Genomic DNA, 25,289 nt, shown 5'->3' on the forward strand with positions numbered 1-25,289 from the left:
TATTTTTTTTTTCTAAATTCTTCAATACGATTCTTGTTTAACAAATTTATGGTCGTTTCAGAATTTAAGATAGATTTGGTTTATTCTTCAGTTTTGATTGCATAATCACTTCTGAATTCGAATGTTTCTTTACTATATATCTCAGAAGTAGAGACTTTAGGGATATTCGAATTGTTTAAATCTTTTTCAATGTTGGCAATAACAATTTCTTCAAAATTTCTTACTGTTCTACCAGATGAACTAGTTTTAGCATCAGACCTTTGAGAGCCGAGTCTGAAAAGTCCTGCTATCGAGTCAATAATGTAATTACGCACTCGAGTCAACTGAGTCAATGAAATATTAGCCTGTCTTCATCACAGTTCACGACTTTGATAACTTATGATGGCTTATTACTATTAAATGAACAATATTTTATTATGCCTTTGATAGAGTGCTGATATAAAAACTGTTTATACAGATAGGATTAGATGGCTCTGATACCAATTTAAAAGTACGTCAAGTGGAATTAAACGAATTTAACATAATATTAAATGAGACAAATAAAATAAAAAATTAACACAAAGATATAATTTCTATCTATTTAACCATCATCATAATATTTGTTTTTTCGATTATCAATTAATTGAGATTCAATACACAACTCCTGATCCGCCTATCCATTCCCATTGGTCATCAGGGCCAGAAGTCCTCATATCGTACACCTTTTCCGTTAGTGTTGCCTCGAGTAAAGTGGCGGACCAAATGGACCCTTAAGCTGCCACTTTACGAGAAAATTGGAACCCTACTCTCTCGCTCAACACCCACCGAGGTACGCTGGAGTTCACTCTCTCCTTGTCCTTCTCGCTGTAAAGAACCCTAATCTCTCTCTGGACAGAGGATAGCAGCTATGCTCATCCATGTCTCGCTTTCTCTCTCTTGGTCTTGGTCTCGGTCTCTTTGTTTCTCTCTGTACAATTTCTGAAACTGCCTTTTGTTCAGCCTCATTTTGTGTTGTCTCTAGATATCATTGAATCTTCTGTACAATTTCTGAGATTGCCTTTGTTCAGCCTCATTTTGTGTTGTCTCTAGATATCATTGAATCTTCGGATGGGTTTGAGTCTCTCTCTAGAACTTTGAGATGATTTTGGTTTATCTCTCGACATTGTGGTTGGTGGTTTCATAGATTTATCGCTAGAAGTTTAACAGGGTTTTTCTCTTAACGTCGGTTTTGTGTTAGAGAATACCCAAATCTAATATACGTTTTTCTGTTAAAGAGATTTTATGGAATATCAATACCCAACTTTAACAGGGTCATATTGGTTTGTTCTACTCATTTAACTGCAGAATCATTCACAGGTTTTTTGTTTAGTTTCTTATTTTTTTCTTCAAATTTTCTGCATTTTTGGTCTTTTACCATGAATGGCATGTTCGTATTGGTTATTTTCTTTTTTTTTTCTGCACTGTGTTGTGAGGTGCGATGCTTTTTTGCCTCTTTTTGAGGTTCTGTTCATTTGTCTCTTTTGAGGTGCTGTTCATTTGCCTCTTTTGAGGTGCTGTTCATTTGCCTCTTTTGTGGTGCTGTTCATTTGCCTCTTTTGAGGTGCCATTATTTTTTTGATGTTTTTTGCGTGGAATTCAAATATGTTTGGGTGTGATTTGATTCTGAATTTTCATGATCTGCTAATAGTTGGCGACCTCGTTGATCTGTTATTCATCTGTTTATTGTTGTTTGCTTTGCTATTGATGTAATTTTTCTCATCTTAAGATTCTTCCATGAATATTTTATTCAGTTTATCCATGATTTATTCATCATTAGTGCTTATTTTTTCTTATGCATTTTTTTTGAAATTTCTTCCTCGGATAAGTTGATCAGTAAATTATTTTGTTCCATATTTTTTTTTTGCAAATTATTGCTATTGTCATGTAGGATTGTTATGGGTGGACTCTGTGGTTCAAATGAGTGGTTGGATTGAAATTTGTCCTCCTTTGGTTTGGTTTTCCAGGATAAATTATTGTGTTACTTTCATTCTTTGGATTAGAGTCAGTGTTTTGCTTCAAATCAATGAAATACATAATGAATAGTTAGAACAAGTTGTTTCCTGCTTTCCTACTACCAAACAAGTGAAAATAGCAGCTCCATAGTTTATCAAACAAGGTTCCCACCTTTCAGGCTACCAATTTTCACTTTCTTCCTAGATTTCGGGAAAGTCAGCAGCAGTGAGAATCCTAGGGAAACTGAGAGAAATTCACCAAACGCATCCTTATCGAAGCAAATAAGATCTGTGAAGTCCCCACATTATCCGTTGGAGCGCACAAAGTTTTAGGGTTTTGTAAAGCTCAAAAGTGAGGAAAATTTTTCAGTTTTGTAGAGCCCAAGATTTCTGGATTATGGGTTGGAAGGCTGCTCAAAAGCTCATCCAGAACTGGAAAATCATAAGAGGTGACAATGTATGAAAAAAATGAATTCTTTCAAATTTTCCCTGTTTAGAGAATTTTTAGCCATTTTCTCAAAGATTTTTTATCTGAATGTTATTCCTGATTCGTATTTTTTGATCGTTTTAGGTTATGATAATCAGGGGCAAAGATAGAGGTGAAACAGGCATAATCAAGCGAGTGATTCGATCACAAAATCGTGTTATTGTTGAGGGAAAGAATCTGGTAAAGTTCCCTTTTAAGTTATTTTTTTCATATTTTATTTTTGGTATTCTTTTGTGATAAGTTTCTCGTTTTTTACATTGCATTTTACTCAGTTACTCCCGGTCTTTAGTAGTACTCATTATGAATGCATTTATACTTTGCTCTTTCTACTATCTATATTTGTTTACTTAACCCTAGCTGAGGGGATCTCTTTTGCATTTTCGTAGAATCATTTGATCTTAAAGGGTCCTGTTATATCAAACTGGAAAATTCTGAAAACATTTTTAGGAAATTCTTTTGAGTACGTATGCATGGTTTGAGATAAACTGCCCATTTGCGAAACCGCTTAAACTTATTTAGAGATAAAATTTTCCAGATTGATATATCTTGAAATATAAGATAATTCGAGAATGACTTGAATTCCTACTTTGTCAAAATCTGTGAACATTTGATGCGACTTGGCCACGACTGCGCTAATGGCCTACTTGCCATCCATTCCAATGAATTTGAATGGGCGGCGGAGATTTAAAATTGTGCTTAATTTGCAGGCTTCTGTATGTTTACTTTTCTTTTCCTCTCTCTCTCTCTCTCTCTCTCTCTATCTATCTATCTACCCACACTCTCCTCCCCATTCTGACATACATCACTGCATTCCCAATATAGAAGAACTATACAATTAAAAGTATATAAAACTGACATACATCACTGCATTTCCAATTTAGGTCTAGTGAACTAGTGTACTCTAAACGATTGATAGAAGAACCACAAATTTGTGTATTAGAGTTTCTTGGAATACAAGTTTAGATGTAAAGAGGTCTTTGTACTATTGTTAGCAGAGATGGATTCAGTAGATGAGGGTCATCATGCTAGCAAGGTTCCATAAATCGGATCATCGTAGTTATTAACGGGGCTAATCCTTTGCCTTGAGCTTTTGTTATATATTCCTTGAAGTTATAAACAGTTTATAGTGCTATACACTGTTAGCAGTGTGCATGTTAGAGATGTACATAAAATACCATGTGTATGTGACAGAAAAGAAGACTTTCTGTGACATTGAAACCAAACAAAAAATCTGTTCAGATTGTCTGTAACATTGATAAAAACATATATGGTTCAAGTAGAGAAGAATGAGATCAGCATGGGAGCAGCATTAGCTGTTAATTCTGTGACCAGATAGTCAATTGTAAATACTGATGCTATCACATTAAAATCGGAGAACCTTCCTATCAGTTCCTAAACATCAAAAACATAAATACCTTTTTAGTCCTTAATTACCATGGAAAGGGCAATAAAATCACAATCCCATTTTTTTATCAAACATAGAGTTTGTCCAATAAACAACAAAAATAAAAGTTGCTGCATTAAAGAAATGCAAATGCTACTATTCTAAGCATACACTTTGAAAACTCCTTTCTCCTTAGTTACTTACATGATCTCATACAGGCCAACAAATAGATACCCATTGGTAGTTAATCAATTTGCATAACTGGACGTTCAAATTTCTTATAAAACATCAATCTTTTTATCTTGAATAAACTCCGAGTAAATTCAATTGATTTTTCATTAAGCTGACAATTCAATCAATTATTGGATTTAAGAAATCAAATATTATCCTGCGTCAGCACCATTACTGTGGTTTCTAATATCTAACCACGTTGATCAAATGGGCTAAAGCAGTGTGAGAGTTGTGCAATCAACCAAAAACTAATAAAAACTAAAAAAAAAAAAAAAAAACCTCTTACTGAAAACATTAATTAACAAAAAAAAAAAAAAAACGATAGCTATTGCCTACAGTCATTTCATAGCAATATGAATGCCCTTATGCCATAGCCACACTTCACTAATACAAAGAACTAGATGCCCACATAAAAGTACGAAATGAACCGAGAAAAATGTGGGGAATCACCATTTTAAAGAAAGTTTACAACTGAAAATAATAGCCAACAGTAAGAAGTTTTTACCATGATTAATTTACAGAAAATCACCATTAAAACATTAAACCCCCCACATAAAAGTCCCTAGAACTTAGGGTTCTATTTATTTGAATGCCACTGAAAAAGGGTCCCAATAAAAACTCTAGGAATCCCATCCAAAAATGTTTGAAGGAACCCAATCAACCATTCCATATGGATAAAAACTGCTTTACATACCTGGTTTGGAGTTTTCAAATGGATTTATTGTTGGTGATATTGGGATTTTGAGCTTATTCACAAATTTGGGGGTTTCGAGCTAAATTGATTTGTTTATTTGGAGCTTCTGAACTTGCAGTCGTCTTAGATCATAGATTGTTTTTAGGAGCAATGAGAGGGAGAGAGGGAGAAATAATGATTGAGGGAAAAAGAGAGAGGGAGCTCGTGCAGGGAGGGTGAGGGAAGAAGAGAGAGGGAGAGAAGAAGTGTGGAATAACCTGGGTGGAAGAGGATGGGGAGGAGAGAGGGAGGGATGGAAAGGAGAGAGCAGGTACAGAATGAGATGGAGAGGAGAGGTTGAGAGAGAGAAAGTCGTAGAGGGAGAAGAGAAGGATGGGGAAGAGAAGGGATGGGGAAGAGTGTGTGGGTGGAGATAGAGAGAAGAAGAAAAGTACGCGTACAGGGACTGCAAATTAAGCACAATTTAAATCTCCCTCTTCATTAAAATTCATTGGAATGGATGGCAGGTAGGCCATTAGCACATTGGAGGCCAAGGAATGCTTGGCGAGTTTTTCATATATATATGTGTGTGTGTGTGTGTGTGGCTACACATGCACAAATATGCGTACACACACACATAGATAGTACTATGCTGTTCTTTTTTTTTGTTATGTTGTGGGGTTGTACAGACCCAAGGTTTTAAAGCTTGCTTCGGCCAAGGTACTTGGCCCTTACCCGCGGTGAGTAACTCGGCTGATTCCAAGTGGAGCCGAGTTATGTACACCCCAAATGTTAAAAAGTCAAAAAAAGGGAAAAAATTTATAAAAAGTTGTTAAGATCAGAAAAATTAAAGAGGTAATTGAAATCATTAGTAGACTAAAGAATATGATTTTTTTAAGTATGAATTATTGAGAAATATGATTTATACTTGAATATTTCGGAAGAATTTAACACAATAAAAAGCCATAAAAGTATATTTCAAAAAAGAAAAAGAAAAAGAAAGTTCCCAGATCATCTTTGAAACCATCAAAATCATCTAAAAGCATATTTCTAAATAATAGATTGGTATTTCCACTTTTGTTTTTGTATTTTTTGACATTTTTTATATTTTTAGCTACTTTTTGCTGCCCAATGAGTGGGGCACCCCAATTCACACGCAACTTGTTTTGCCAATAGGACGAAGAGTCTAAAACACTGGTTTTACCTTCTGTGATAATTACAGTGGGTTTCTGAAACGAATGGAAAGTAATTTTTACAAGCACTTGTGGTGTACGGACATGGTGCAGCTCTCATTTAAAATTCCAACTTCCATGAATAGATGTTCCATTGAACTCATCATTATGCATTCATTTAATAGAATGCTTTTATATCTGGAGTGGCTAGGTTAACAACTGTTGTTTTGTGTATTGAAATGTAACGAGGTTTTGGATTTTATAGCTCTGTGGAACTTCCTTCTCTCATACACTATAGTGAGGACCCATTGCCATTTAGCACAAAGACTACTTGGTCCCTACTTCTATGGTTATCTTTGGAGTCGTAGATTTCTCATGCAAGGCACTGCATTTCAGGTTTGATGATATTGCCATTTGAATTTGCAGGTGAAGAAGCACATCAAGCAGGGACAGGGTTATGAAGGTGGGATTTTCACTGTGGAAGCCCCTCTTCATGTTTCCAATGTCCAGGTGCTTGACCCAGTCACAGGGTATGAATTTGTTTGAAGTTTGATTGAATATGGAAATAGTCTTTGATATCAATAAGCTGTGCTTCAATTTGTTTATTTATTTATTTATTTTTAAATTTAGTTGTACCTCATGGAACCATTTTTTTATTACCAATTTGGCATTTGCAGTAAACCTTGTAAGACTGGAATCAAGTACCTAGAAGATGGCACAAAAGTACGAGTCTCTAGAGGAATAGGAACATCGGGATCCATCATTCCTCGACCTGAAATCTTAAAAATAAGAACAACATCAAGGTCCAATATAGGTAAGCATCAGAACGTTCATTATTAGGACAAATAGCATATCTTACAATGAAAAGTTCTTTGTTCTGGTACACTATATTTATTTTCTATACATTGTGCTTAAGTACTATACGAGCTGATAATTTACCACCTGTCATGTACTTGAGTTTGAGTAGTGTCTTTAGAATGTTTAATGAGAGATACGTTGTAAAAGTGGATCATATTGTGAACATCTCTTAATGTTCTTTTGCATGACGTTCTATTCTCCTATTTGGTATGTTATCTTTGGAAACTATTATATTCTGTTTCTATTTCTTGTCAATGATGTTATTGCACTACTTCTATTTCTGTCTTCTTTGTAGTTTCTTATATGATGATATCACAGTGTTGGGGAAACATGAATACCTACACGTCTGAAAGAGAGAAACATCACTAGCCTCTGTGCCCATGCATTCTGTAGTTCTGTACCCAAAGGACCCGCAATTACCAACAGACTATCACGATGCACATCACCATAGCAAGTACATCGGCTTCAACATTAGCTTCCCTTAATGATGAAATGAAGTAGATTGGTGTGAATTACTTGGAATCTTATGACAAGTAGCTATTGCCTTAATCGGTGTCTCGTCACTATAGGGGCAATGTATCAATCTCTCAAGCAAAGCTATCACCTCTGCGTAGTAAGTGTAATGAACCTGAAAAGGATAACAAAATACTCCAATCAGCATTTCTCACTGGGCCCCCGATACCCCCTGGGCCGGAGTTACTTTTAGAACTCCCATCAAATTTGTACTTCAATGACTCTATTGGTGGTATGGACCACTCCATACTCATTCTTGTAGTAGCTCGAGATGAGAAGGCTCCATTTTTACAGACTCTGAGAAAGTCTGCCACTTGAAAACCTTCATTGTTTAAAAAACCAGCCACCGAGCACTATGTGGCCTCCCCTTTGCTCTCAGGGGGCTAAAACACCCTCCTAGGCCTAGGCAGGCCTAATATCAACATGTTCCTGGACGGGTGAACTGGCAAGCCAAGGGGAGAGCTCAAGCCTATGCATCTACTGAGGTTGCCTCTTGTAAGAGGTCGAAATTGCCCTTGGGAAAGGGCATTTTGGTCATTTCCCCCTCTTAAAGGGGTTTTCTAATCCTGAAAGTTGATTTTAGGGCTTATAAAGAAAAAAAAAAAAAAAAAAAAAACTTGGATTTATCAATGTTTTTAGATCAAAAGAATTCAAAAAGTTTGAGAAGTATCTCAGAGCTTACTTTTTAAATTGGATTCATTGTGAACTATCTAAGAGGTTAAAATATGAAAGTTTGGGTGATTTTGAGCTTGATATCCATCCAAAACATTCAGGACCGAAAATGTGATTATTTACTGATTTATTACATTTGTGAAATGAATTCATTGACAATGTGTTTTCGGCACAAACATGCACTCACACACACATACATATAGGAAAAGTGTTTTGTATGTCAGGGCCTGCACCTATTGTTGTGTGGTCGTGACATCTTCACCATCGAATTGTATTGGACAGTGTAGACCATTCTCCCTCTGCTTTTCTCGAAGTTTGAGACAGATCTATACTGTCTCAATTGAATGGACAATATAGAGAGTGGGAACCCCCCTTGGCTGCCTAGGCTCCACTCAACAAATTTTTTAAGCTTGGATACCTTTAAGCTGAGGTCTAGCATAGGCCTAAACTAATGCTTGGTCTCTGATTCGTGCTTGAAGAGCAATCCTACCAATGTTCTACACTCTGAATATCTCAATATTTCTTTCCTTCCCAATCCCCCATATGATAACAACATGACATAACTGGGTCAATATGCAAGCACTATCTGAAAACCAAATATAAAACGAGATCAAGGCTATCTCTGAGGGTGATGCAGCACAAACCATCCCAAAGAACACTAGCATGAAGTACCAAATTGCCCCAGCATAGCTGCAGTGCAGAGGTAGATGTTCCATTGTAATCCTCCCAACACATGATACACATGTTTGGCGGTTGGAGACCCTGGTGATCCACCGTAGGAATACTATCATGACAAACTTGCCAACTGAAAGTAACTGCCCTCAATAGAGCTCAAATATGCCAATCGGGTCTGTGAGGAGGCAATCCACTGGTTTCACCTACCAATGCATGATATAATGATCCCTCTGAGAACTGTCACCGGCTCTTCAAAGACCAAATCCTCTTATCCTCTCATTTAAGGCTCTAAGAGGACTATACAATCCATCCAAGGCAGTCATCATACTTGCTAACTGCAACTGAGGCAGTGAGACCTCTTCTAAAGCGTGACCACTGCATCAACTGGCCCCCTCCCCATTCATGTATTGTTTTCTAAATGTGCATTCAAACTTCGAGAAACATTCTGTTAAGGTAACTCCATATTGGATCTCACGAGTGCCCTACCCTCCCAATAAGCATTGGTTGCTCCCTTCTAACTCCCATAATGCACTAGGCTTTGTAGACAATATCCGATATATATCCTCTCGGTCTTTATTTTCCATAAATTCGACCAACAGCATTTGTGCATCATTGATGGTGTCACCATTGAATGAAACTATCCATGAAGATGCCATTGTGTCTGAAATGAGGCATTAGTGACAAAGAGGCAGATACCTTGATTGGATTTGGATTGGACTTTGGTTTAAATATGACTCTGATCCGAGGCTCCCAAGTTCTTCCATTAGGGATTGGAGCTGATCTCATGGTGAAACAGTCAGTTGAATCGATAAGACGTTTCCATGTCTGTCTCACTCTAATTTTCCATAGGTCAAGGTTGCGATATTTGATAAAGTTTTTAAGATTATCTTGCGTTTTTCCCATGAACTATACCACATAGTTTCCGACTAAATGACATTAATCTAGAGGATGGTTTTTTCCTATCCAAAGTCACCCTTTGTTACTCATTTGTATCCTTTTTTTTCAATTACTTTTATGTTCGTGTTTGTGCGTGCGTGCATGGGCGGGGGTGGGTCTGTGTGTGCGGTGCGGATGCGCGCGCGTGCGTGTGCATGCTTGCATTCAGGCTTGTTATGAGAATGCAGCCAGCTTGCATGATGCGCAAAACGTTAGGACTTTTTTCGTAGAGAATGTCTTCATAGATGAGTTCAAATGACTATTAAGAACTGGATCTTTGATGGGAGGGATCCTTGTATCCATCTCTATGCAGATGATTGTATAGGCCTCATATACATGGCACAACTGGACATTGCCTGATGTAGGAGCCCATGAATGATGCAAATGCTCCTAGCCAGTGTTTAAAAACTGGCAAGTCCTGCTTGGACTCTCCCAAGTCACTTCGAACTTGCATCCTGCTGGTTCTGGATAACTGCTACTCCGCTTGAGTCTTGACTAGGTCGGCCCGAATCTTACTGAGTCCTCCTGGGTTTTTAAAAAAAAAGAAGAAGAAAATTCAGCTATTTTGTTTATGAGTCTTGACCTGTCAGATTTGGGAGACAGCTAGCCGGCTCGGACCCACCTCCTGCCCAGTTCCTTGCCCAGGTCCATGTTTTTAAACACTAGGAGGCCATATCCCTAATTCACCAGGAAGATTAGACAAATGCACCCATATCAGAACCTTGTGCAGGTTGGGCTTATTTGGCAGCATGCCTGGTTACCAGCCTTGGAAAATCAGGCAGGAACGAGCTTCATAAAGATTGTCAGGCCATAAGGCCTTCTCCAAATTATTCTTTGGGGCAATATGGACTAGGAGAAGTCCTTGATCCTTGTTTTTTTGGGACAATAAAATATCTCCATTCATTTCCAATTGCTGACAAACACTTCCTTAGGCAAACCCTATTGCATCTAAGGCCCGAGTTGCAGAGCACTTTCATTTGCATATCTCCATGGCTCTGCTGCCCTCTTCACAGTCCTCAAGGTCAATGCACTGTAGAAATTATATGGATGGCATCTAGGCGGTTCGATACATTCTTATGAAAACCAATCCTTGAACTTTTCTTGAGGTTGAAGGATATTGTTGGTCACCAGATGTTGATACTTTATGGGGAAGTGGAAGGCTGAGATTGTTTTAGGGGGTGGGGGGAGGGTAGGGGAGCATCTGATGCAGGGTGGGCTGGTGGGATTTGGGGACAGGCAGAGGAACAAAGAGAATTGGTAGGCATGAGTGATCCAGGTCATAGGGCTAGGTAGAAGGAAGAAGAACACAGCAGTTGCCAGAAAGAGGAATTGTAACTAAAGATACAAGGCTGAGAATTTAGGCAAAGAACTGGAGAAGCAAAGTGAAGTGCGGTCACAGTAATGGAATTTATTCCTCTTTTAATAGAAAAAGAAGTTAGTTGTTTGTACCTATTATGGTCATTACAAGTATTAACTTGCGAGAAAGTAGAATGCCATTTGGTTCTCTTTCTTTTCATATGATTATTATTACTTGAAAACAAATAGGTTCTAAAATGGCTGTTTCTTTATATTAAGTATCAATTTTTTATAATATTGACAATTGTTAACAAATATTATTAAAGATAAATCTTGTTCATCTTACAATATATTGGTGATTGGAGATATTAACTTTAATATTTGAGTAGAAAGTAGAATGTTACACACGACTAGAAAGTCGGGGACCTTTGGATATTTATAGTGAAGTTTATTTACTTATTTTGTTAAGGTAAAAAAAAAAAAAAAACTCCATTACCCTTTTTTCTATGATGTATACTTTCTCTTGAATAGATGAATTGTTATGTAGTACACTTCTAGGAATCAGGCTTGTGCTTGATGGTTTTTTTTTTTTGATGCTGTTAACATTGTATAGATGGAATAGGGATTACTAAAACATACGAAAACAAAGACAAGCCAAAAGTCATCGAGAGAAGTGACAGCTGGATGCAACCAGCAAAAGAAAAGAAACAGGGGCGACACGTGCCTACAGAAAGGAAAACACACAAGACCAAAAGAGAAGAAAGAGGAAAAAGGCAGTAGTTGATCCGTTATCTTGGTGGTAGTGGAGAGACAATTCCCTTTTTGGTTAGCTCATGTGCGATGTGGTTGGCCTCCCTCCAGTTATGTGTCTATGAGACTGGAATACGCCTGCAGCGGTCAAAAATCTCATTAAAGAATGCCCAGAGTCTACATGGAGGTGTGGAGGTTCTAGAGGCCCAAGAGATGACATTCTAAGAATCCCCTTCTACTAGGAGAGAGTGACCCCACGGGTAGTCGTAGTGTCTGAGTCCTTTGAGGAGGGCTCGGGTTTCCGCCTCTACAGAGTCGGCAACCCCTATGGGAAGTGAGTAGGCCAGTAAGGTCATGCCCTTGGAATTTCTAAAAATTCCTCCAATGCCTGCCAGGCCTGGGTTTCCTAGAGATGAGCCATTGAAATTGAGACTGGAATACGCTTACAGAGGTCAAAAATCTCATTAAAGAATGCCCAAAGTCTCCATGGAGGTGTGGAGGTGCTAGAGGCCCAAGAGATGACATTATGAGAATCCCCTTCTACGAGGAGAGTGTGACCCCACGAGGAGTCATAGTGTCTGAGTCCTTCGAGGAGGGCTTGAGTTTCCGTCTCTGTAGAGTCGGCAACCCCTATGGGAAGCTAGTGAGGTGATGCCCTTGGAATTTCTAAAAATTCCTCCAATGCCTGCCAGGCCTGGGTTTCCTAGAGATGAGCCATTGAAATTGAGACTGGAATACGCCTGCAGAGGTCAAAAATCTCATTAAAGAATGCCCAGAGTCTCCATGGAGGTGTGGAGGTGCTAGAGGCCCAAAGTATGACATTATGAGAATCCCCTTCTACTTGGAGAGAGTGACCCCATGAGGAGTTGTAGTGTCTGAGTCCTTTAAGGAGGGCTCGGGTTTCCGCCTCTGTAGGGAAGTGAGTAAGCCAGTAAGGTGATGCCCTCGGAATTTCTAAAAATTCCTCCAATGCCTGCCAGGCCTGGTTTTCCTAGAGATGAGCTATTGAAATTGAGTTTGATGGTGCCCCTCTCAGGGGACCTCCATTGTGTTGAGCATGGTACCCTCTTCGGTTGGTGGAAGAGGATATTGGTCCAGTCGGTTAGGAAGTTGACTGTCGGTATGAGTCTGAAATGCTTCTTGTTTGTGGCCCAAAATATGACCGGGCCTCGAATCGTGTCCTTGGTCTTGTGCAGGGGAGACACGACACCCTGGAAGATCCTGTGGTTGCGTTCCTTCCAGATGGTCAAGAGGGTTGTAGCTACTGTAGCTTTCCAAAGTAAGGCTCCCATTCGAAACCAGGGGAGGAAAGTCGAGAGATTGTAGAGGTGTGTGACGCTTTCTTAGTTACCCATTCCCAATGGAACCAATGAAGTATAAATTCCCAAATAGAGGCTGCGAAGGGGCATTGAGTGAACAGATGGTCAATGGTCTCCTCTGCTGCTAGGCACATCACACATCGGTTCGGTGTTGGGATGTCCCTTGCCTGAATTTGGTCAATGGTGAGTATTCTACCTCACAAGGTTAGCTAGTTGAAGAGCTGGATTATAGGGGGGAACGGTGAATTCCAAGCTTTAAGAATGGAGTGGTGACAGGTGACAGTCCCTGTGGGAGATCTGGACAGAGCATGGAATAGAGAGCTCACCGAGAAGGACCTCGAGGATGAAGGTGACCAAAAGATGCAATCCTCCCCTTTGGGCAGAGTGGGGGAGGATGATAACAGAGAAGAGAGCTCCAGGAAGGCCTGCACTTCCGATTCGCAGAGAGGTCGGCGTAGGTCAGGACTCCAGGCTCTCGGGGAGGAGTCAGGTGGGAGAAGGGATTGCACTAAGGCGTAGGGGTCTCTGGCTAATCGGAAGACGAGAGGGAACATGGTAGAGAGATCACAGATCCCAAGCCAGGGATCAAGCCAAAAGCAAACTTTCAATCCGTCTCTAGGATAAAGCGGGATTAAGGATTCAAAGAGGGTGAGAGTGGGAGATGGATTTCTAGAAGCCCAAGACCCTTGGAGATAAGTGGTCAGGGATGAACCAAGGGGAGGAGGATAGCCGGTATTTATGGGTCAAGATGTTGTGCCACTGTTGTTCTATCTGGGTCGCCAATCTCCACCACCATTTGCAGAGCCAGGTTGGCGAATTTTAGGTTGCGGCCTACCCTCGGCTTTGGGGCGACACGTGCTTCCAAGCTAGAAAGGTTCTCATCAGTTGCTCAAGTTCGCTGTCGAACGGAAGCCGGCATATGAAACAGACACATTTGGTAGACTGCTAGACCCCTGAAAGGACAGCTTTGATGAGGGTTGTGCAACCTGCTGGGGAGAGCAATCTCCCTTTCCAAGAGGCCAGTGTCCTTTCGACTTTATCGACTATTGTTTACAGCATTACATCCCAAGTCCAATTCCTACGACTGAACTACCCAAAAAATTATATTTGTTATCAATAAATTCGTTACTTAAGTAGGTGGGTTGGGGTGTTGGGGGCTGGTGGCTGGGTTGATGCGCTAGGCTTTGAGGGAACTTCTAGTTCAAAGAAGAGAGAACAGTTCGTAACAAGGAAATGAGGAATGAGGCATTGTTGATCCAGGATAGGGAACCCTCAGATGCTGCAATAACCATAATACCATACTCCTTTTGCCAAGATGCTGCGAGCTGCCAGTGAAACATCTTCCCAAGAGTAACAACCTGGAAGTGTGTATCAACCCACAAAATAATTTTTCAGAGATCAACTCTCTAAACAAGTACTTTGTTCACAAGTTGCTTGCCCTTAGAAATTTCTTGGAGTCAAAATGTGAAACAGACCAGATTTCATGTCCACATTGCAAGTTGTGATCTGCAGAAGAAGCAGTTTAGTCACAATTTTATGAACCCCCTGAATTCCTTTTTTGACCCTACATTATCCGAACTACCTTTGAGTAACTAGGTATACATCCCCCCATTTGCAACCATAATTGCCCTCAAGAGCTTCAAGGATGACAGATGCTTTCACGGGCATTAATAACCGAGACACCCTTGGCATTTTGGTTTGTCATAGGACTCAAGTGCAAGTTATGCGAGGCAAAGCTGCACACTTTTGAGTCTTGTCAGTGGGAGTGCATCTTTTGCGTTGCAATCTGTCATCCCTGGGCTCCATTGTACAATTTCGAATTTCATTTAGATAGTTCAGATCTAGACTAAAGTAAGTGTTCAGACGAATAATAAATTGTTGTTATTCAGATGGTTGTAGTTCTGGTGGATGCTTTTAGGATTGTCTTTTACAATCTACCTGTTGAGGCCTAAACTATGATTGCTTGCTACAGCAGTCCAGCTGGAGGTGGTGTCTTTGTGACTTTTGTTGACCCTTTTTGATCCTGGTCTATATTTATGTGCATTCTTAAATTTTTTATTTATTAGTATTTGTATTTTGTGGCTGGTCAAAGTTAAATGAACCTTCACTTTACTTTCTAGGATTTGGTTTTTGTTAGGAATTTGACAGTTTTGATGCTTTGTAAAGTTTATTGCCAAGAGAGAGAGACAGATTCTGACTTCAAAGGAAATTTTTGTTATGCAGTTGGCCCAAAAGATACCCCTATGGACCTGGTTTTAGAGAAGACATACGATGCTGAAACTGGAAGAGGGATGCCCGAGCTTTGAGAATGACAGGGATTACACCCTCAAATTAGCAAGATCTATGCCATTATTGCACTACACTGAGACCCATTTCTTGAACAAAGAGCCTACCAGTTCCACACTTTCCTATCACTTGGTTGCTATTTTTATTTTTATTTTTGTTGGAGAAAAGGAAAGAGAGCGTGGACCGATAAACAGGTGAAGAACATGTTTGTCTGAATGTACATTGGACATCATGATTAATATTGTTCACAGTAGTGTGACACTTTGTATGAGCTAACTGTTTCAAATTTTGTTCCTCAAAACAAATCCCGATACCGTTCTGAAGATTATTTTGCGAAGTCGAATACTTACCAATTTTCTTGCCAGTACCTTCTTGTTATTGTCTGCACTATCTAGTGATGGGAGAGTATGCTTTGGTCGATGTGATCATGGCCATAAGGTCATTACCATCTCTAATCAATCGGTTGAATGGTGATGGGAAGTCGGAAGTGTAGTTAAACTGATGGAGTTTTTGGTAGACCTGCACCCCCCATTACCGTTCAACGTATTACTGGTATCCTTATGGCTATATATAATTACCGCGACCATATGGATTGTTGTATACTTCCCCTTCATTATTCATTTATTTATTATTTGATTGGTGTTTACTTTTCATTCGTATTTGTTTTTGGGGTAATTCAATGGGGAATATAGGCATTACCCATTTTTTTAAATGATCAAATTTTCAAAGCTGCAAGTCGGATTGGAGAGCACGATGTGCGACTAAAGTATCGGACGTGCTATCCATTCGTACTGCAATCTGACCTAGTAGACTTCCTCTTGATATGATGAACGGATGTAATTGATGCACTTGACGCTAATTTGGTTAGGGTTGCTGAATATACTTGAGGAAAACCTTACTATTGAAGTAAGGTACACCTCAAAAATCCTTTAGAAGATAGTGTTTTGATGTGGGAAACCCTCCAATTTGATCATCTTGCCTTCGAGAAGTATGGGTATAAAGAAAAAAAAAATTGAAGTCTTAAAAATATTACTTGTTACAAATTAAATGGTGGTCTATTTTCAAGTATTTATAGATTCACTTGATATGTATCATTTTTGGAATTTCAAATTTTATTATTAAGGATGAAATTGAATTGTTAAACCATTATAAGATTTTTGACATTGAAACTACATCTCCAAGAAAAACCACATCTCCCTGAAAATTTTAGAAGTGCACACCTTATTTCAATATAAGGATGGCCCCTTGTACAAACCTCCCCTATACTTAAATCCTTGTTACTCCTATCTGGTTTACATTTAGGGTAGACCCACTCCCAACAATATTTCATATTGATGGATGTTTGATCTAGAGATACTATTTTGATGTTGAAAATTTTGAACTATCCTTTCAGAATATGATATTATGCTTTGTTAGGTAGTGTTGCTTGGAGTATTGATTGTCCTAAAAGAATGGGAAGCAAGTTGTTTGCCATCAAAAAATTTGACCAGAGATTCCTGCTATTGGTATTGGGAGAAAGTGAAATTTGGTATTATACGGTTTCTTTCATTTCAAAAATGCTAGCCACATTTTTTTTTTTTGGTTAAAATTTGGCTCATGTTGATTCTTTTGCTATGTCTCTATGTGTGCGTGTGTGCATGTGTGTACCTGCGTGCGTGAGATAGAATAGTCTAAGCCCAATGACCCATATTGAATTTGGGTCGATCTTCACGACTGCATTTTGAAGTTGAATTTAATAGTTTTTTACAAATCTAAATCATATAAAATTATGAGCTTTTCCTTTTCTCATTGAGACACACCTAACAAAATATTAAAATAATAATTCAAAAAAATAAATTAATTGATCAATATATTTTTTATGAATTATTTTACTAAATTCACCAACTTTTCAAGAGTATACGTTCCAAATTTCAAGTGATTTGGATTTGTAAAAATATTAAAATTTAAATACAAAATGCAATAATGACTATTAAATTACCCTAGATTTAATCTGGACCGTTGGGTCTTAGTTATAGTTGTCAGGTAGGTTGACCTCAACTCTCTCTCTATATATATAAACATCGAGTTTTCTTGAATTTTAAAAATGTATATATATATATATATATATATATATATATATATATATATATATATTATTAGAGTGCACCTAATAAAACTATAAAAAATGATTTATATAAAATAAAATGGCCAAAGTATCCCATACTTTATAGGGGTAATTTGATTGATTCATTTTTTTTAAAATTACTATTTTATATTTTAGCCGACCTCAAATGGTTGGAAAAAAACTTTGATGTTGATGATGATTATTTAAAATTTTTATTTAATGCACCTAATCTTTTAAAATTTATGCAAAAAAAATTTCAAGTGATTTGAATTTATTTTAAAAAATCTTAAATATAAAATATGCTTGGCCACCCAATTGATCCAAATTGCATCTGAACCATTGGGTACAATGACGCCTTTGTACCTAATAATAATATTTTTGAAAGAGGTGAATATATATTCGTGCCCTCAAGAAGCCGACAAATAAACATTACCGTCATGAAATGTTAATGTTTTAAACTTTTAATTCCCAAAAGAGAAAGAAAAGGAATGTAACACAATTTATGAAGCTGAAGATTTTCAACCCCATGAGAGCTTTTTTCACATTTTGGTCCCTTGGTAAAAACCCATCCTAGAAGTATTTTTAGAGCCCCAAATTTTGGGGATAACCTCCAACATCGAAAAAATACAACTAGGAAAAATTCAATCAATCTTGCAATTAACCTCCAACCTCAACCCAAAATATAGATAATTTTTTTTTCAACCAGACTTTATTAATTGGCTACAAAATTAAGTGGACTCAAATATTAAGATAAAAAATATCCAAAGTACCCCTTTGGCCAAACGGAGCAAATGGGCAATATTGCTGTATAAACATACTGTTTTAAAAGTACTTCTTAACTCCACTTAGTATGCTTCAGAAAGTCATTAGTAATGGTCTCTCTCTCAACACAAACGAACTAGACAACGTATTTCCCGTATCAGCTTTGAAAGATAAAAGATATGAAAATGCCACGAAATTAATAGTGAACATGATAATTGTACAAGAAGTACTCCTTATCAAACTAGAAAAAGCATAAAATCATTTATTTTTTGCATAAGAGGTAACTATCACTCTTGGTGATTGTAAGAGTGTCATTATTTTTTATAGTAGGAGGTAACTATCACTCTTGTCCTTTGAATTTCAAATTGAGTGTAATTAAAAGACTCAAAATTAAAAAAAGCATTTCTTGAGTTGTCACTACACCAAACCATTTGATTTCACATCCTCACAGATATTATTATTTAGATCGATAGATCATTAAAATAACATCCTAATAAGGGATTATATATTATGAGATTATTTATCTTTCTTACAAAAAGATCTCAATTATTCTTAAGCATTATACGGTTTAATATGTATCACTAAGTTCGAGAATTTTTTTTTTCCTTTTTTATTTTTTTGAAAATTTGAATGTAGGCAATGACATAATCACAATTACCTTGATTTGAAATCTAAAAGACAAGTAATTGTGATCACCTTGTGCTAAAAATAAATGGTCTCTCTCTATACTTTTCCAAGAAGTAATAGATGAAGGATTCTGATCCCATTTGCATACAAAATAAGAATAAATCAAATGTGACAATTGGCCTGACTCGAAAGTGATGTATGAAATTAACCACTATACAGAGTTTGCATAGATAAATTTAGCAAAAGTAAACAAACCTCTCTCTCTCAAAAATAAAAATAAAAAGCCAAGAGGAAAGATATTAGCAACAAATCTTGCTCTCTCTCTCACACACAAAGGTATGCATGCGTACATGCTCGGGACATAAAAGTGATGAAAACATCTAGCTCCCAAATCATAGAGTCATTTCTGAGAAGTAATTTTCCAGATTGTTCAGCTCCCATATCACCACTCTCCCATCCAGACCTGAAAACGACGGTTCATCAGATGGCGCATGAACCAAAACTAACGCATCAACAAAGAAACAACAGCTAAGTCATGGAACAAAGCAGAAATAGAGGTGTTTTCTTACCTGAAGTGCTAAAGCGTTTCACCATACTTTCGCCGTCTTTGCTTAGTGGCACAATGCAGCTAAAATTACAAAATAAGAACGGTATTATAATTCCAAGTGGAGAGAGGAGATATATGAAAAAGAGACCCGTACACAAATGGAAAGCGGAACAGGGATACAAGAAATTACTTTATATAATTTTCATGAGAACCACCTCGAACTCTTGAAGGCTCGACAGCATCAACATTTGTTACTTGTTTTGTTTGGCCATAGAGTTTCCCAAAGGCTTCAGAGAACTGATCCAGAAAAATGAAAACAGCTCCAATTAGAAAAATCAACACAAAATAAAACAAACCTTAAATCTTATGATTATGGAGCCATGTCTTGATTATTCAAAAGGAAAAAAAGTTGGAGTGAACTCTAGCTCCACCAGATTGAAACAATATGGTGGCAGGGACAAAAACATTCCAGAAGTTTTAAAAATAGAAATATTAAGCACTCATAAAATATCATCATCAGCATCAGAGCTTTTTCCCAACTTATAAAATATGGGTTGCAGTTGGCATACAGATGCATCCGTAGCTACAGAGATAAGGTGCACTTTCAAATTTTATCATGGTATATAATTTTGATGTAAAATGTTCTTAGGATTATCTCAAAATCTATTTTTATATCTAATTATAAAATTTTAAATTTTAAAAATGGTTAAAATCAAGTAGATCTATAAACATATAAAATCTTGAAAATGGACGGTGTAGATAATATGTTGTAAAATGCACTATTTCTCAAACTTGAAATCTTTTTATTTTTCATGGTCATACATCTCGATGTCGAGATTATCAATCAAAGGGTTTTTAACATTAAAACTCCCTTTTCCGATGGATTTTTGAGGTGCATCCGTAGTTCTACATTATAAGGTTGCATCCTTATATAAAATTTGTCCTAAAATATGATACCCATAAATAAACCCATAAATAAATTATTATGTAGGAACTCTAATGAAGTAATCATATAAAAATCCCAAAAACCATGTTATTTTAACTTTGAATTATCGCACAAATATTGAAGTGTAGGTTTTTACTTGACATGTTATGAAACTTCTCAACCGACAACTGAACCGCACTTTCGTACTCATTTGAACCGGTTGGTTCCTAAACAAACAAGCTGGTTAGTTCCCAACTTGTTTCACTGAAATGTGAGGAAAGTGTGAAACAAACAATGTCTCTGCCATTTGGAAGAAGGATCTCTTCTTCATGGTCTAGAAGATTTCCTACGCTTGTTCCCGAGACCAGTGATCATCATTAACATTACGAATTCTACCTTCAATTTTCTGTGTAGGCCAAAGGAAGCTTTCTTCATAGAGACATCTTGTTTGTGTTGTGAGCAAGCACAACGTACCAATGGTTTGAAGCAGAAACTGTCACTTACGGCAAGCATAGATTACCCAATTATCTGGAGCACAAAATACCACTTGCTGGTACATTACCCACTAAGGTGAACTCTAGAAATAACAACTTCCCTCTAGAGAGAATCTTGACATTAAAGAGAGAAGGAAATATTATTATTTTATTTCTTCACTGTTTCAAGTATAAAAAGAAGTGGATGTCAGCCCTTTTTCTAGTGTGAGGAGATGGGTCTCCTCATCCCACTCTTTAAATGAGTGGCAAACCAACAAAATTCAACCCAAAAAAAAAAAAAAAAACCTCAGTTGTAGAAAAAAAAAAAAAAAAAAAAAGTTTTTGTTTAGGAAAGATGTATAGAGAAATTAAATCAAATTATCCTAAGCAGCACCACCTCAACCAAAATCAAGTGGCAGTTTGGATGTACCCAGATTTGGAATATTTTTGGATTGTAATCCAAAAATCTTGTGAAACGGACTTTGAACCGTTTGGACAACAAAAAATTTTTGCTCGATTTTTAGATTGAAAGAAAAAATAATACCGTGTCAAGGCAAACATTACCGTCCAAAATAATTAAAGTAACTTGAATTTTTTTGGATGAAAGTGTGGCCTTCTCTCTTTCTTCCACTCACTCTCTCAAAACATCGAAGAAGCCCGGTGCTTCTCTTTCTCTCTCTCTCATACCACGGAAGGAGATTTGTACTTCTCTCTCAACTCTCTTCTGCCAGTGAAGTAAGTTTGATACTTCTCTTTCTTTGGTCCCTCTCTCTCTCTCTCTCTCTCCTTCCCTATCTTCTCTGGTTGTACCATGACTAAACTGAATGGGAGATGATCTATACACTGTAATTTCTCACTGGATTCTCTGGTTTTTCTGGCACGGAAATTGTAGTGTAGGACAATACTCTACAGTAGTGACCCCTGTAAATGTTTCTGTTACAATGCTGGAATCATACTCTTTTATGGTGAGACCTACCTGACCCCGGCCATCCCTGAGTCCTCAATAGGTGACATGAAAACAAACTTTCAGATCAAGATAACTTTCAAATAGCTGCTTCAGATCTGGACTCCATGCCACCGATGAATGTCCCACACTCTGTGTTTCCCAGAGTGGAAGGGTGGGTGCATGCTTTGATGAAGATGAATATGATACACAGTAGATAATTCTATTTCCACATAACCTAACGAGTGGAAAACCTAATTTAAGAGAAGGAGAAAATCCCTAATTTTGAAAATAGATTTTGGAAAGGGTGTGAATATCAAATTTTGGAGAGAGACAAACCCATTTGCAGAAGTGGGAAGAACCCAATTTCACCATAGCAACACCTTATTTAGAGAGAGAAGAGAGACGCCATTTCCAGAATTGGGGAAGAGAACCCAATTTTTTTGATGAAGTTAACATTGTATTAAAGAGAAGGAAGTACAAATAGTGATAAGGGAGGACACACGGGTTGGTCCTCTCAGAGGGGAGCTAGTAACACCTCTGTGAATAGGTGTAGTACAAAGAGTACTCTAGAAACAACTAACCGCAACTTTAGCATCGATGGATTGCGGTCATTTTGCAAGGGCTTTGGAGTCAAAGTGCCATGCCAGGTATTACATTAAAAAGTATGACAAAACTGGCTTGAAGAAAAGCGAGTAGGAAAGTCTTTCGGGCTTAGGTAGTAGCTACAACTTGCAAATTGGCTCCCTCCTTAGCTAGACGGTCTGCCAGTGCGTTCGATTTCCGCCAGATATGCGTCCATGAGACGGGAATATCCCCGTAGAGGTAGGAAATCTCGTCAAAAATCGTGGAGAGGTACCAAGGAGGGGACACATGACCCGCTGCCCAAGAAACTACATTGTGTGCATCCCGTTTCACCAGAAGTGGAAGAGAACCCAATTTCGCAGAGCAGAGAGAACGCCAATTTAAAAATTGGTCAAGAGAACCGAATTTCAAGCAACAACCCCAAGAATGAATTCAAATGGAGGTTGAAGGAGATTAGAGCAACACACTGGGAAATATAGAGTGAGATGGAAAACAATCTAGTGAGAGAAAGTTAACTGATAACAAACATGACGAGGCCTTTCAGTTAATGGAAGGTCGAGAAGAAGACAAGTTCTGTCAACGTGTTCAACTCATGGATACACCGGAGGACCAATCCATGAGGGCTAAAATAAAATATTCATGTAACACCCAAACGACTTAATAAGAATAGAAAAAAAAAAGTTTTGTATCTTTTTCAATTGGTATTTAAAAAATTCGTAATTTTTTTGAATAACAAATTCCCTTTATTTGACATCCAAACTGGCTCTAAAGCAGCAGCAATTAACGCCGATCCTGCCAGCTCATCCGCTTCATCGTCATTCTGGAATCAGTGTTGACCCCATACTCCCCATCAGCACTGGTTCTCTACTCATCACATTGATTATTTGTTTTAATAAGTTAACTTTGTATTGGAATGGAAAGAGTACAAGTGTGCCAATAGGCACTGGGAAAGGGTAACCTGTAAAAAAACCCATTCAGGGGCCCAAAAAATGCTCTACAAGAAGAGATGACAGTGAATATACAAATTAGGTACAAAAAATGGGGCAAGATGTTCGATGAGTTGCCGCGTTCACCTAGTTGGAATTGAGAGCTGCTCCCTCTCTGGCGCGCTTATCAGCTGCCGTCTTGGCTTCCCTCAAGATATGTCTCCATGAGACTCAGAAATTTCTAGTGAGGTGTGCTATTTTGTCGAAAATGTTGTCTAAGTCTCCAGGGATAAGGTGCCATGCCGGAGCCCCAAGTTATGATATTCTGGAGTCCCCTTCCACTAAACAGCTCCAAGCTCCAGCTAGGGTTGCATTAGTGAAGGCTCTCTAAGAGGGCAAAAGCCTTAGCAGTGGTGGAATCCGCAAAACCAATGGGAAGGGAAAAGGAGAGAAGGACGTTGCCGTCGCATGATCTAAAAATGCCTCCAATCCCAGAAGGGCCAGGGTTTGCCATGGGAGCAACCATCAAAATTTAGTTTAGGTTTAGCCTGGCTCAGGTGGTCTCCATAAGGAGGCCCTAGAAATCCTAGTGGGTCGCAGGTTGAGGAGCTCCTGCCAGTTATGGAAGAAGTCTGAGTAGGGGGAGAATTTGAAAAGAGGATGGTTATTGGCCCAGAAAGTGACCAAAGTCCCAACTCTAGCAATCATTTTGTTGGCTGAGGCTCTCTCGCCCCTGAAGACTCTGAGTTCCTCCTGAGCCAAATGACCCAAAGGATGGCAGCAAGCGATGCCCTCCAGAGAAGAGTGCCTGACTAGGGCCACGAGGTACGATGAAGGTACGAGAAAAGGTGGGGTACCGAGCTAAGTAACCCAAACCCAATTAAAGAGTTGGAGCAAGTCACTCCAAAGGGCCTTGGCAACTGGCCACAGGATGAAGAGATGGGCCTTTGTTTCCTCGTCCTCCAAGCACATAGCAGAGTTATTGGGTAAAGGGGAGGCCCCTACGCTGGATTTGATCACTCATCACACCAAATTGTTCACAAAATTTGAAAAACTTTGTAAAGATTTGATCACTCATCACATTGAATTGTTCACAAAATTTGAAAAACTTTGTAAAGGACAAACCCTTGGTAAGCGTGTATTGCGGTCTCTACCACTTCAACATCACAGGTAAAAGGGCTGATACATCCACATCTTTCTTGTATGATGTGGTGCTCCACTTTTAAGTGTTTCATCCTCACATGTGACACAAGGTTCTATGCCAATCGAATGTAGCTCTAATTGTTGCATGCAGCCCAATCTGTCTTGCTTCATGTCCTCCGTCAATTGCATAAGCCATACGCAACCCTGAGCTGCCATTTACATTGTTCTGTACTCAACCTTTGTTCTTGACAAAGAAACAATTGGTTCTCTCATATTGTACCAAGAAACCACTTCCAAATTCATGTTGAAAACAGCCAGTAGTTGATTTGCAGGTTATTAAGTCAACCACATAATCTACATCAAGCATCCAACCACGTCATAAGAGGCTCCTTTCTTGTAGAGAACCCAAACGTCAGCTGTGCCCTTAAATAAAATTGAACTTCTTCCAAATATGGCTTGCATGGGTTCTGCATTAAACCTACTCAGATCCCACTTCATAAGCAATATCTAGTCATGATAGGGTAAGATGCATCAAGCTCCTGAACAGTAGCCCATAAATCCTTGTATGCCAAGCTGCTTCCCCATGTCACTTCTCAAAATCACATTCACTTTTGCAGAAAGCGAGCTAGGGAAGCCCATGCACTTTGGCTTGGCTTGGAAGTAGATCAATGCAGGTAAAGTTTGTTCTGGTGTTGGAGGACGTATGCTACTGACTTGCTACTCAAGTTTGGTATCTAGGACACGAACAAGGTCTCAATGACTGTAGATGTAGATGTAACAAGCAGATAGATACTCTATGGTGCTTATTTATGTGGATTGCTTGATTGTCACATGAGACAATGTCGATGAGATCAATGCTTCATAGAAGAGAGTAACTTGACCAGCATAGGGCACAAGGACCAGTGTTACATAGACACCGACATGGGTGTTGTATCTAGTATGTGTCTTAGGTGTCTAGTACTTCGGTCCAAAAATCCACTACGGCACTGACACGTCCTTACAACCATTATACATAAATATAATATATAATAA

At 38.4% G+C, this 25,289-nt stretch overlaps 2 protein-coding genes across 39 annotated transcripts in view; one reads left to right on the forward strand and one right to left on the reverse strand.

Annotated features, from left to right (window-relative positions):
* Positions 1-699: 699 nt before the first annotated feature.
* Positions 700-15,586, forward strand: LOC18444170 (KOW domain-containing protein). Of its 13 annotated transcripts, none has more exons than NM_001379278.1 (6): positions 700-808; positions 2,341-2,427; positions 2,542-2,637; positions 6,344-6,447; positions 6,595-6,731; positions 15,160-15,559. In NM_001379278.1, exons 2-6 carry the CDS (start codon positions 2,368-2,370, stop codon positions 15,240-15,242), a joined length of 480 nt encoding a protein of 159 aa, NP_001366207.1. In that variant the 5' UTR covers positions 700-808; positions 2,341-2,367; the 3' UTR covers positions 15,243-15,559. The 13 variants fall into 13 exon arrangements, with proteins under 13 accessions (NP_001366207.1, XP_088727138.1, XP_088727141.1 ...); XM_088871012.1 differs by having other exon boundaries at positions 757-845; positions 1,983-2,427; positions 15,160-15,586; XM_088871015.1 differs by having other exon boundaries at positions 757-845; positions 2,150-2,427; positions 15,160-15,586.
* A 3,246-nt stretch (positions 15,587-18,832) lies between these two features.
* Positions 18,833-25,289, reverse strand: part of LOC18444169 (actin-related protein 2/3 complex subunit 1A) — a 52,951-nt gene continuing 46,494 nt past the window's right edge. For all 26 annotated transcript variants that reach the window (XR_016060012.1, XR_016060017.1, XR_016060014.1 and 23 more), the window contains 3 exons: positions 19,453-19,559; positions 19,285-19,343; positions 18,833-19,178 (listed from right to left, as the gene is read on the reverse strand). Coding sequence is in view for 18 of the 26 variants with exons in the window: in XM_088872930.1 (XP_088729056.1) it covers positions 19,108-19,178; positions 19,285-19,343; positions 19,453-19,559 (237 nt within the window). In the remaining 8 variants the exon portion in view is untranslated. The remainder of the gene's footprint in view (positions 19,179-19,284; positions 19,344-19,452; positions 19,560-25,289) is intronic.

This window comes from Amborella trichopoda, chromosome 7 (genome assembly GCF_054954075.1).
Source record: "Amborella trichopoda isolate Santa Cruz 75 chromosome 7, AtrichopodaSantaCruz75HAP2 v2.0, whole genome shotgun sequence".
NCBI lineage: Eukaryota > Viridiplantae > Streptophyta > Magnoliopsida > Amborellales > Amborellaceae > Amborella > Amborella trichopoda.

Bases quoted from the DNA above. Each gene is read 5' to 3' on its own strand.
- LOC18444170 (NM_001379278.1), top strand. From the start codon at position 2,368: ATGGGTTGGAAGGCTGCTCAAAAGCTCATCCAGAACTGGAAAATCATA. The intron at 6,448-6,594 runs GTATGAATTTGT...TGGCATTTGCAG, and splicing joins GTGCTTGACCCAGTCACAGG to TAAACCTTGTAAGACTGGAA. The intron at 6,732-15,159 runs GTAAGCATCAGA...TTTGTTATGCAG, and splicing joins AACATCAAGGTCCAATATAG to TTGGCCCAAAAGATACCCCT.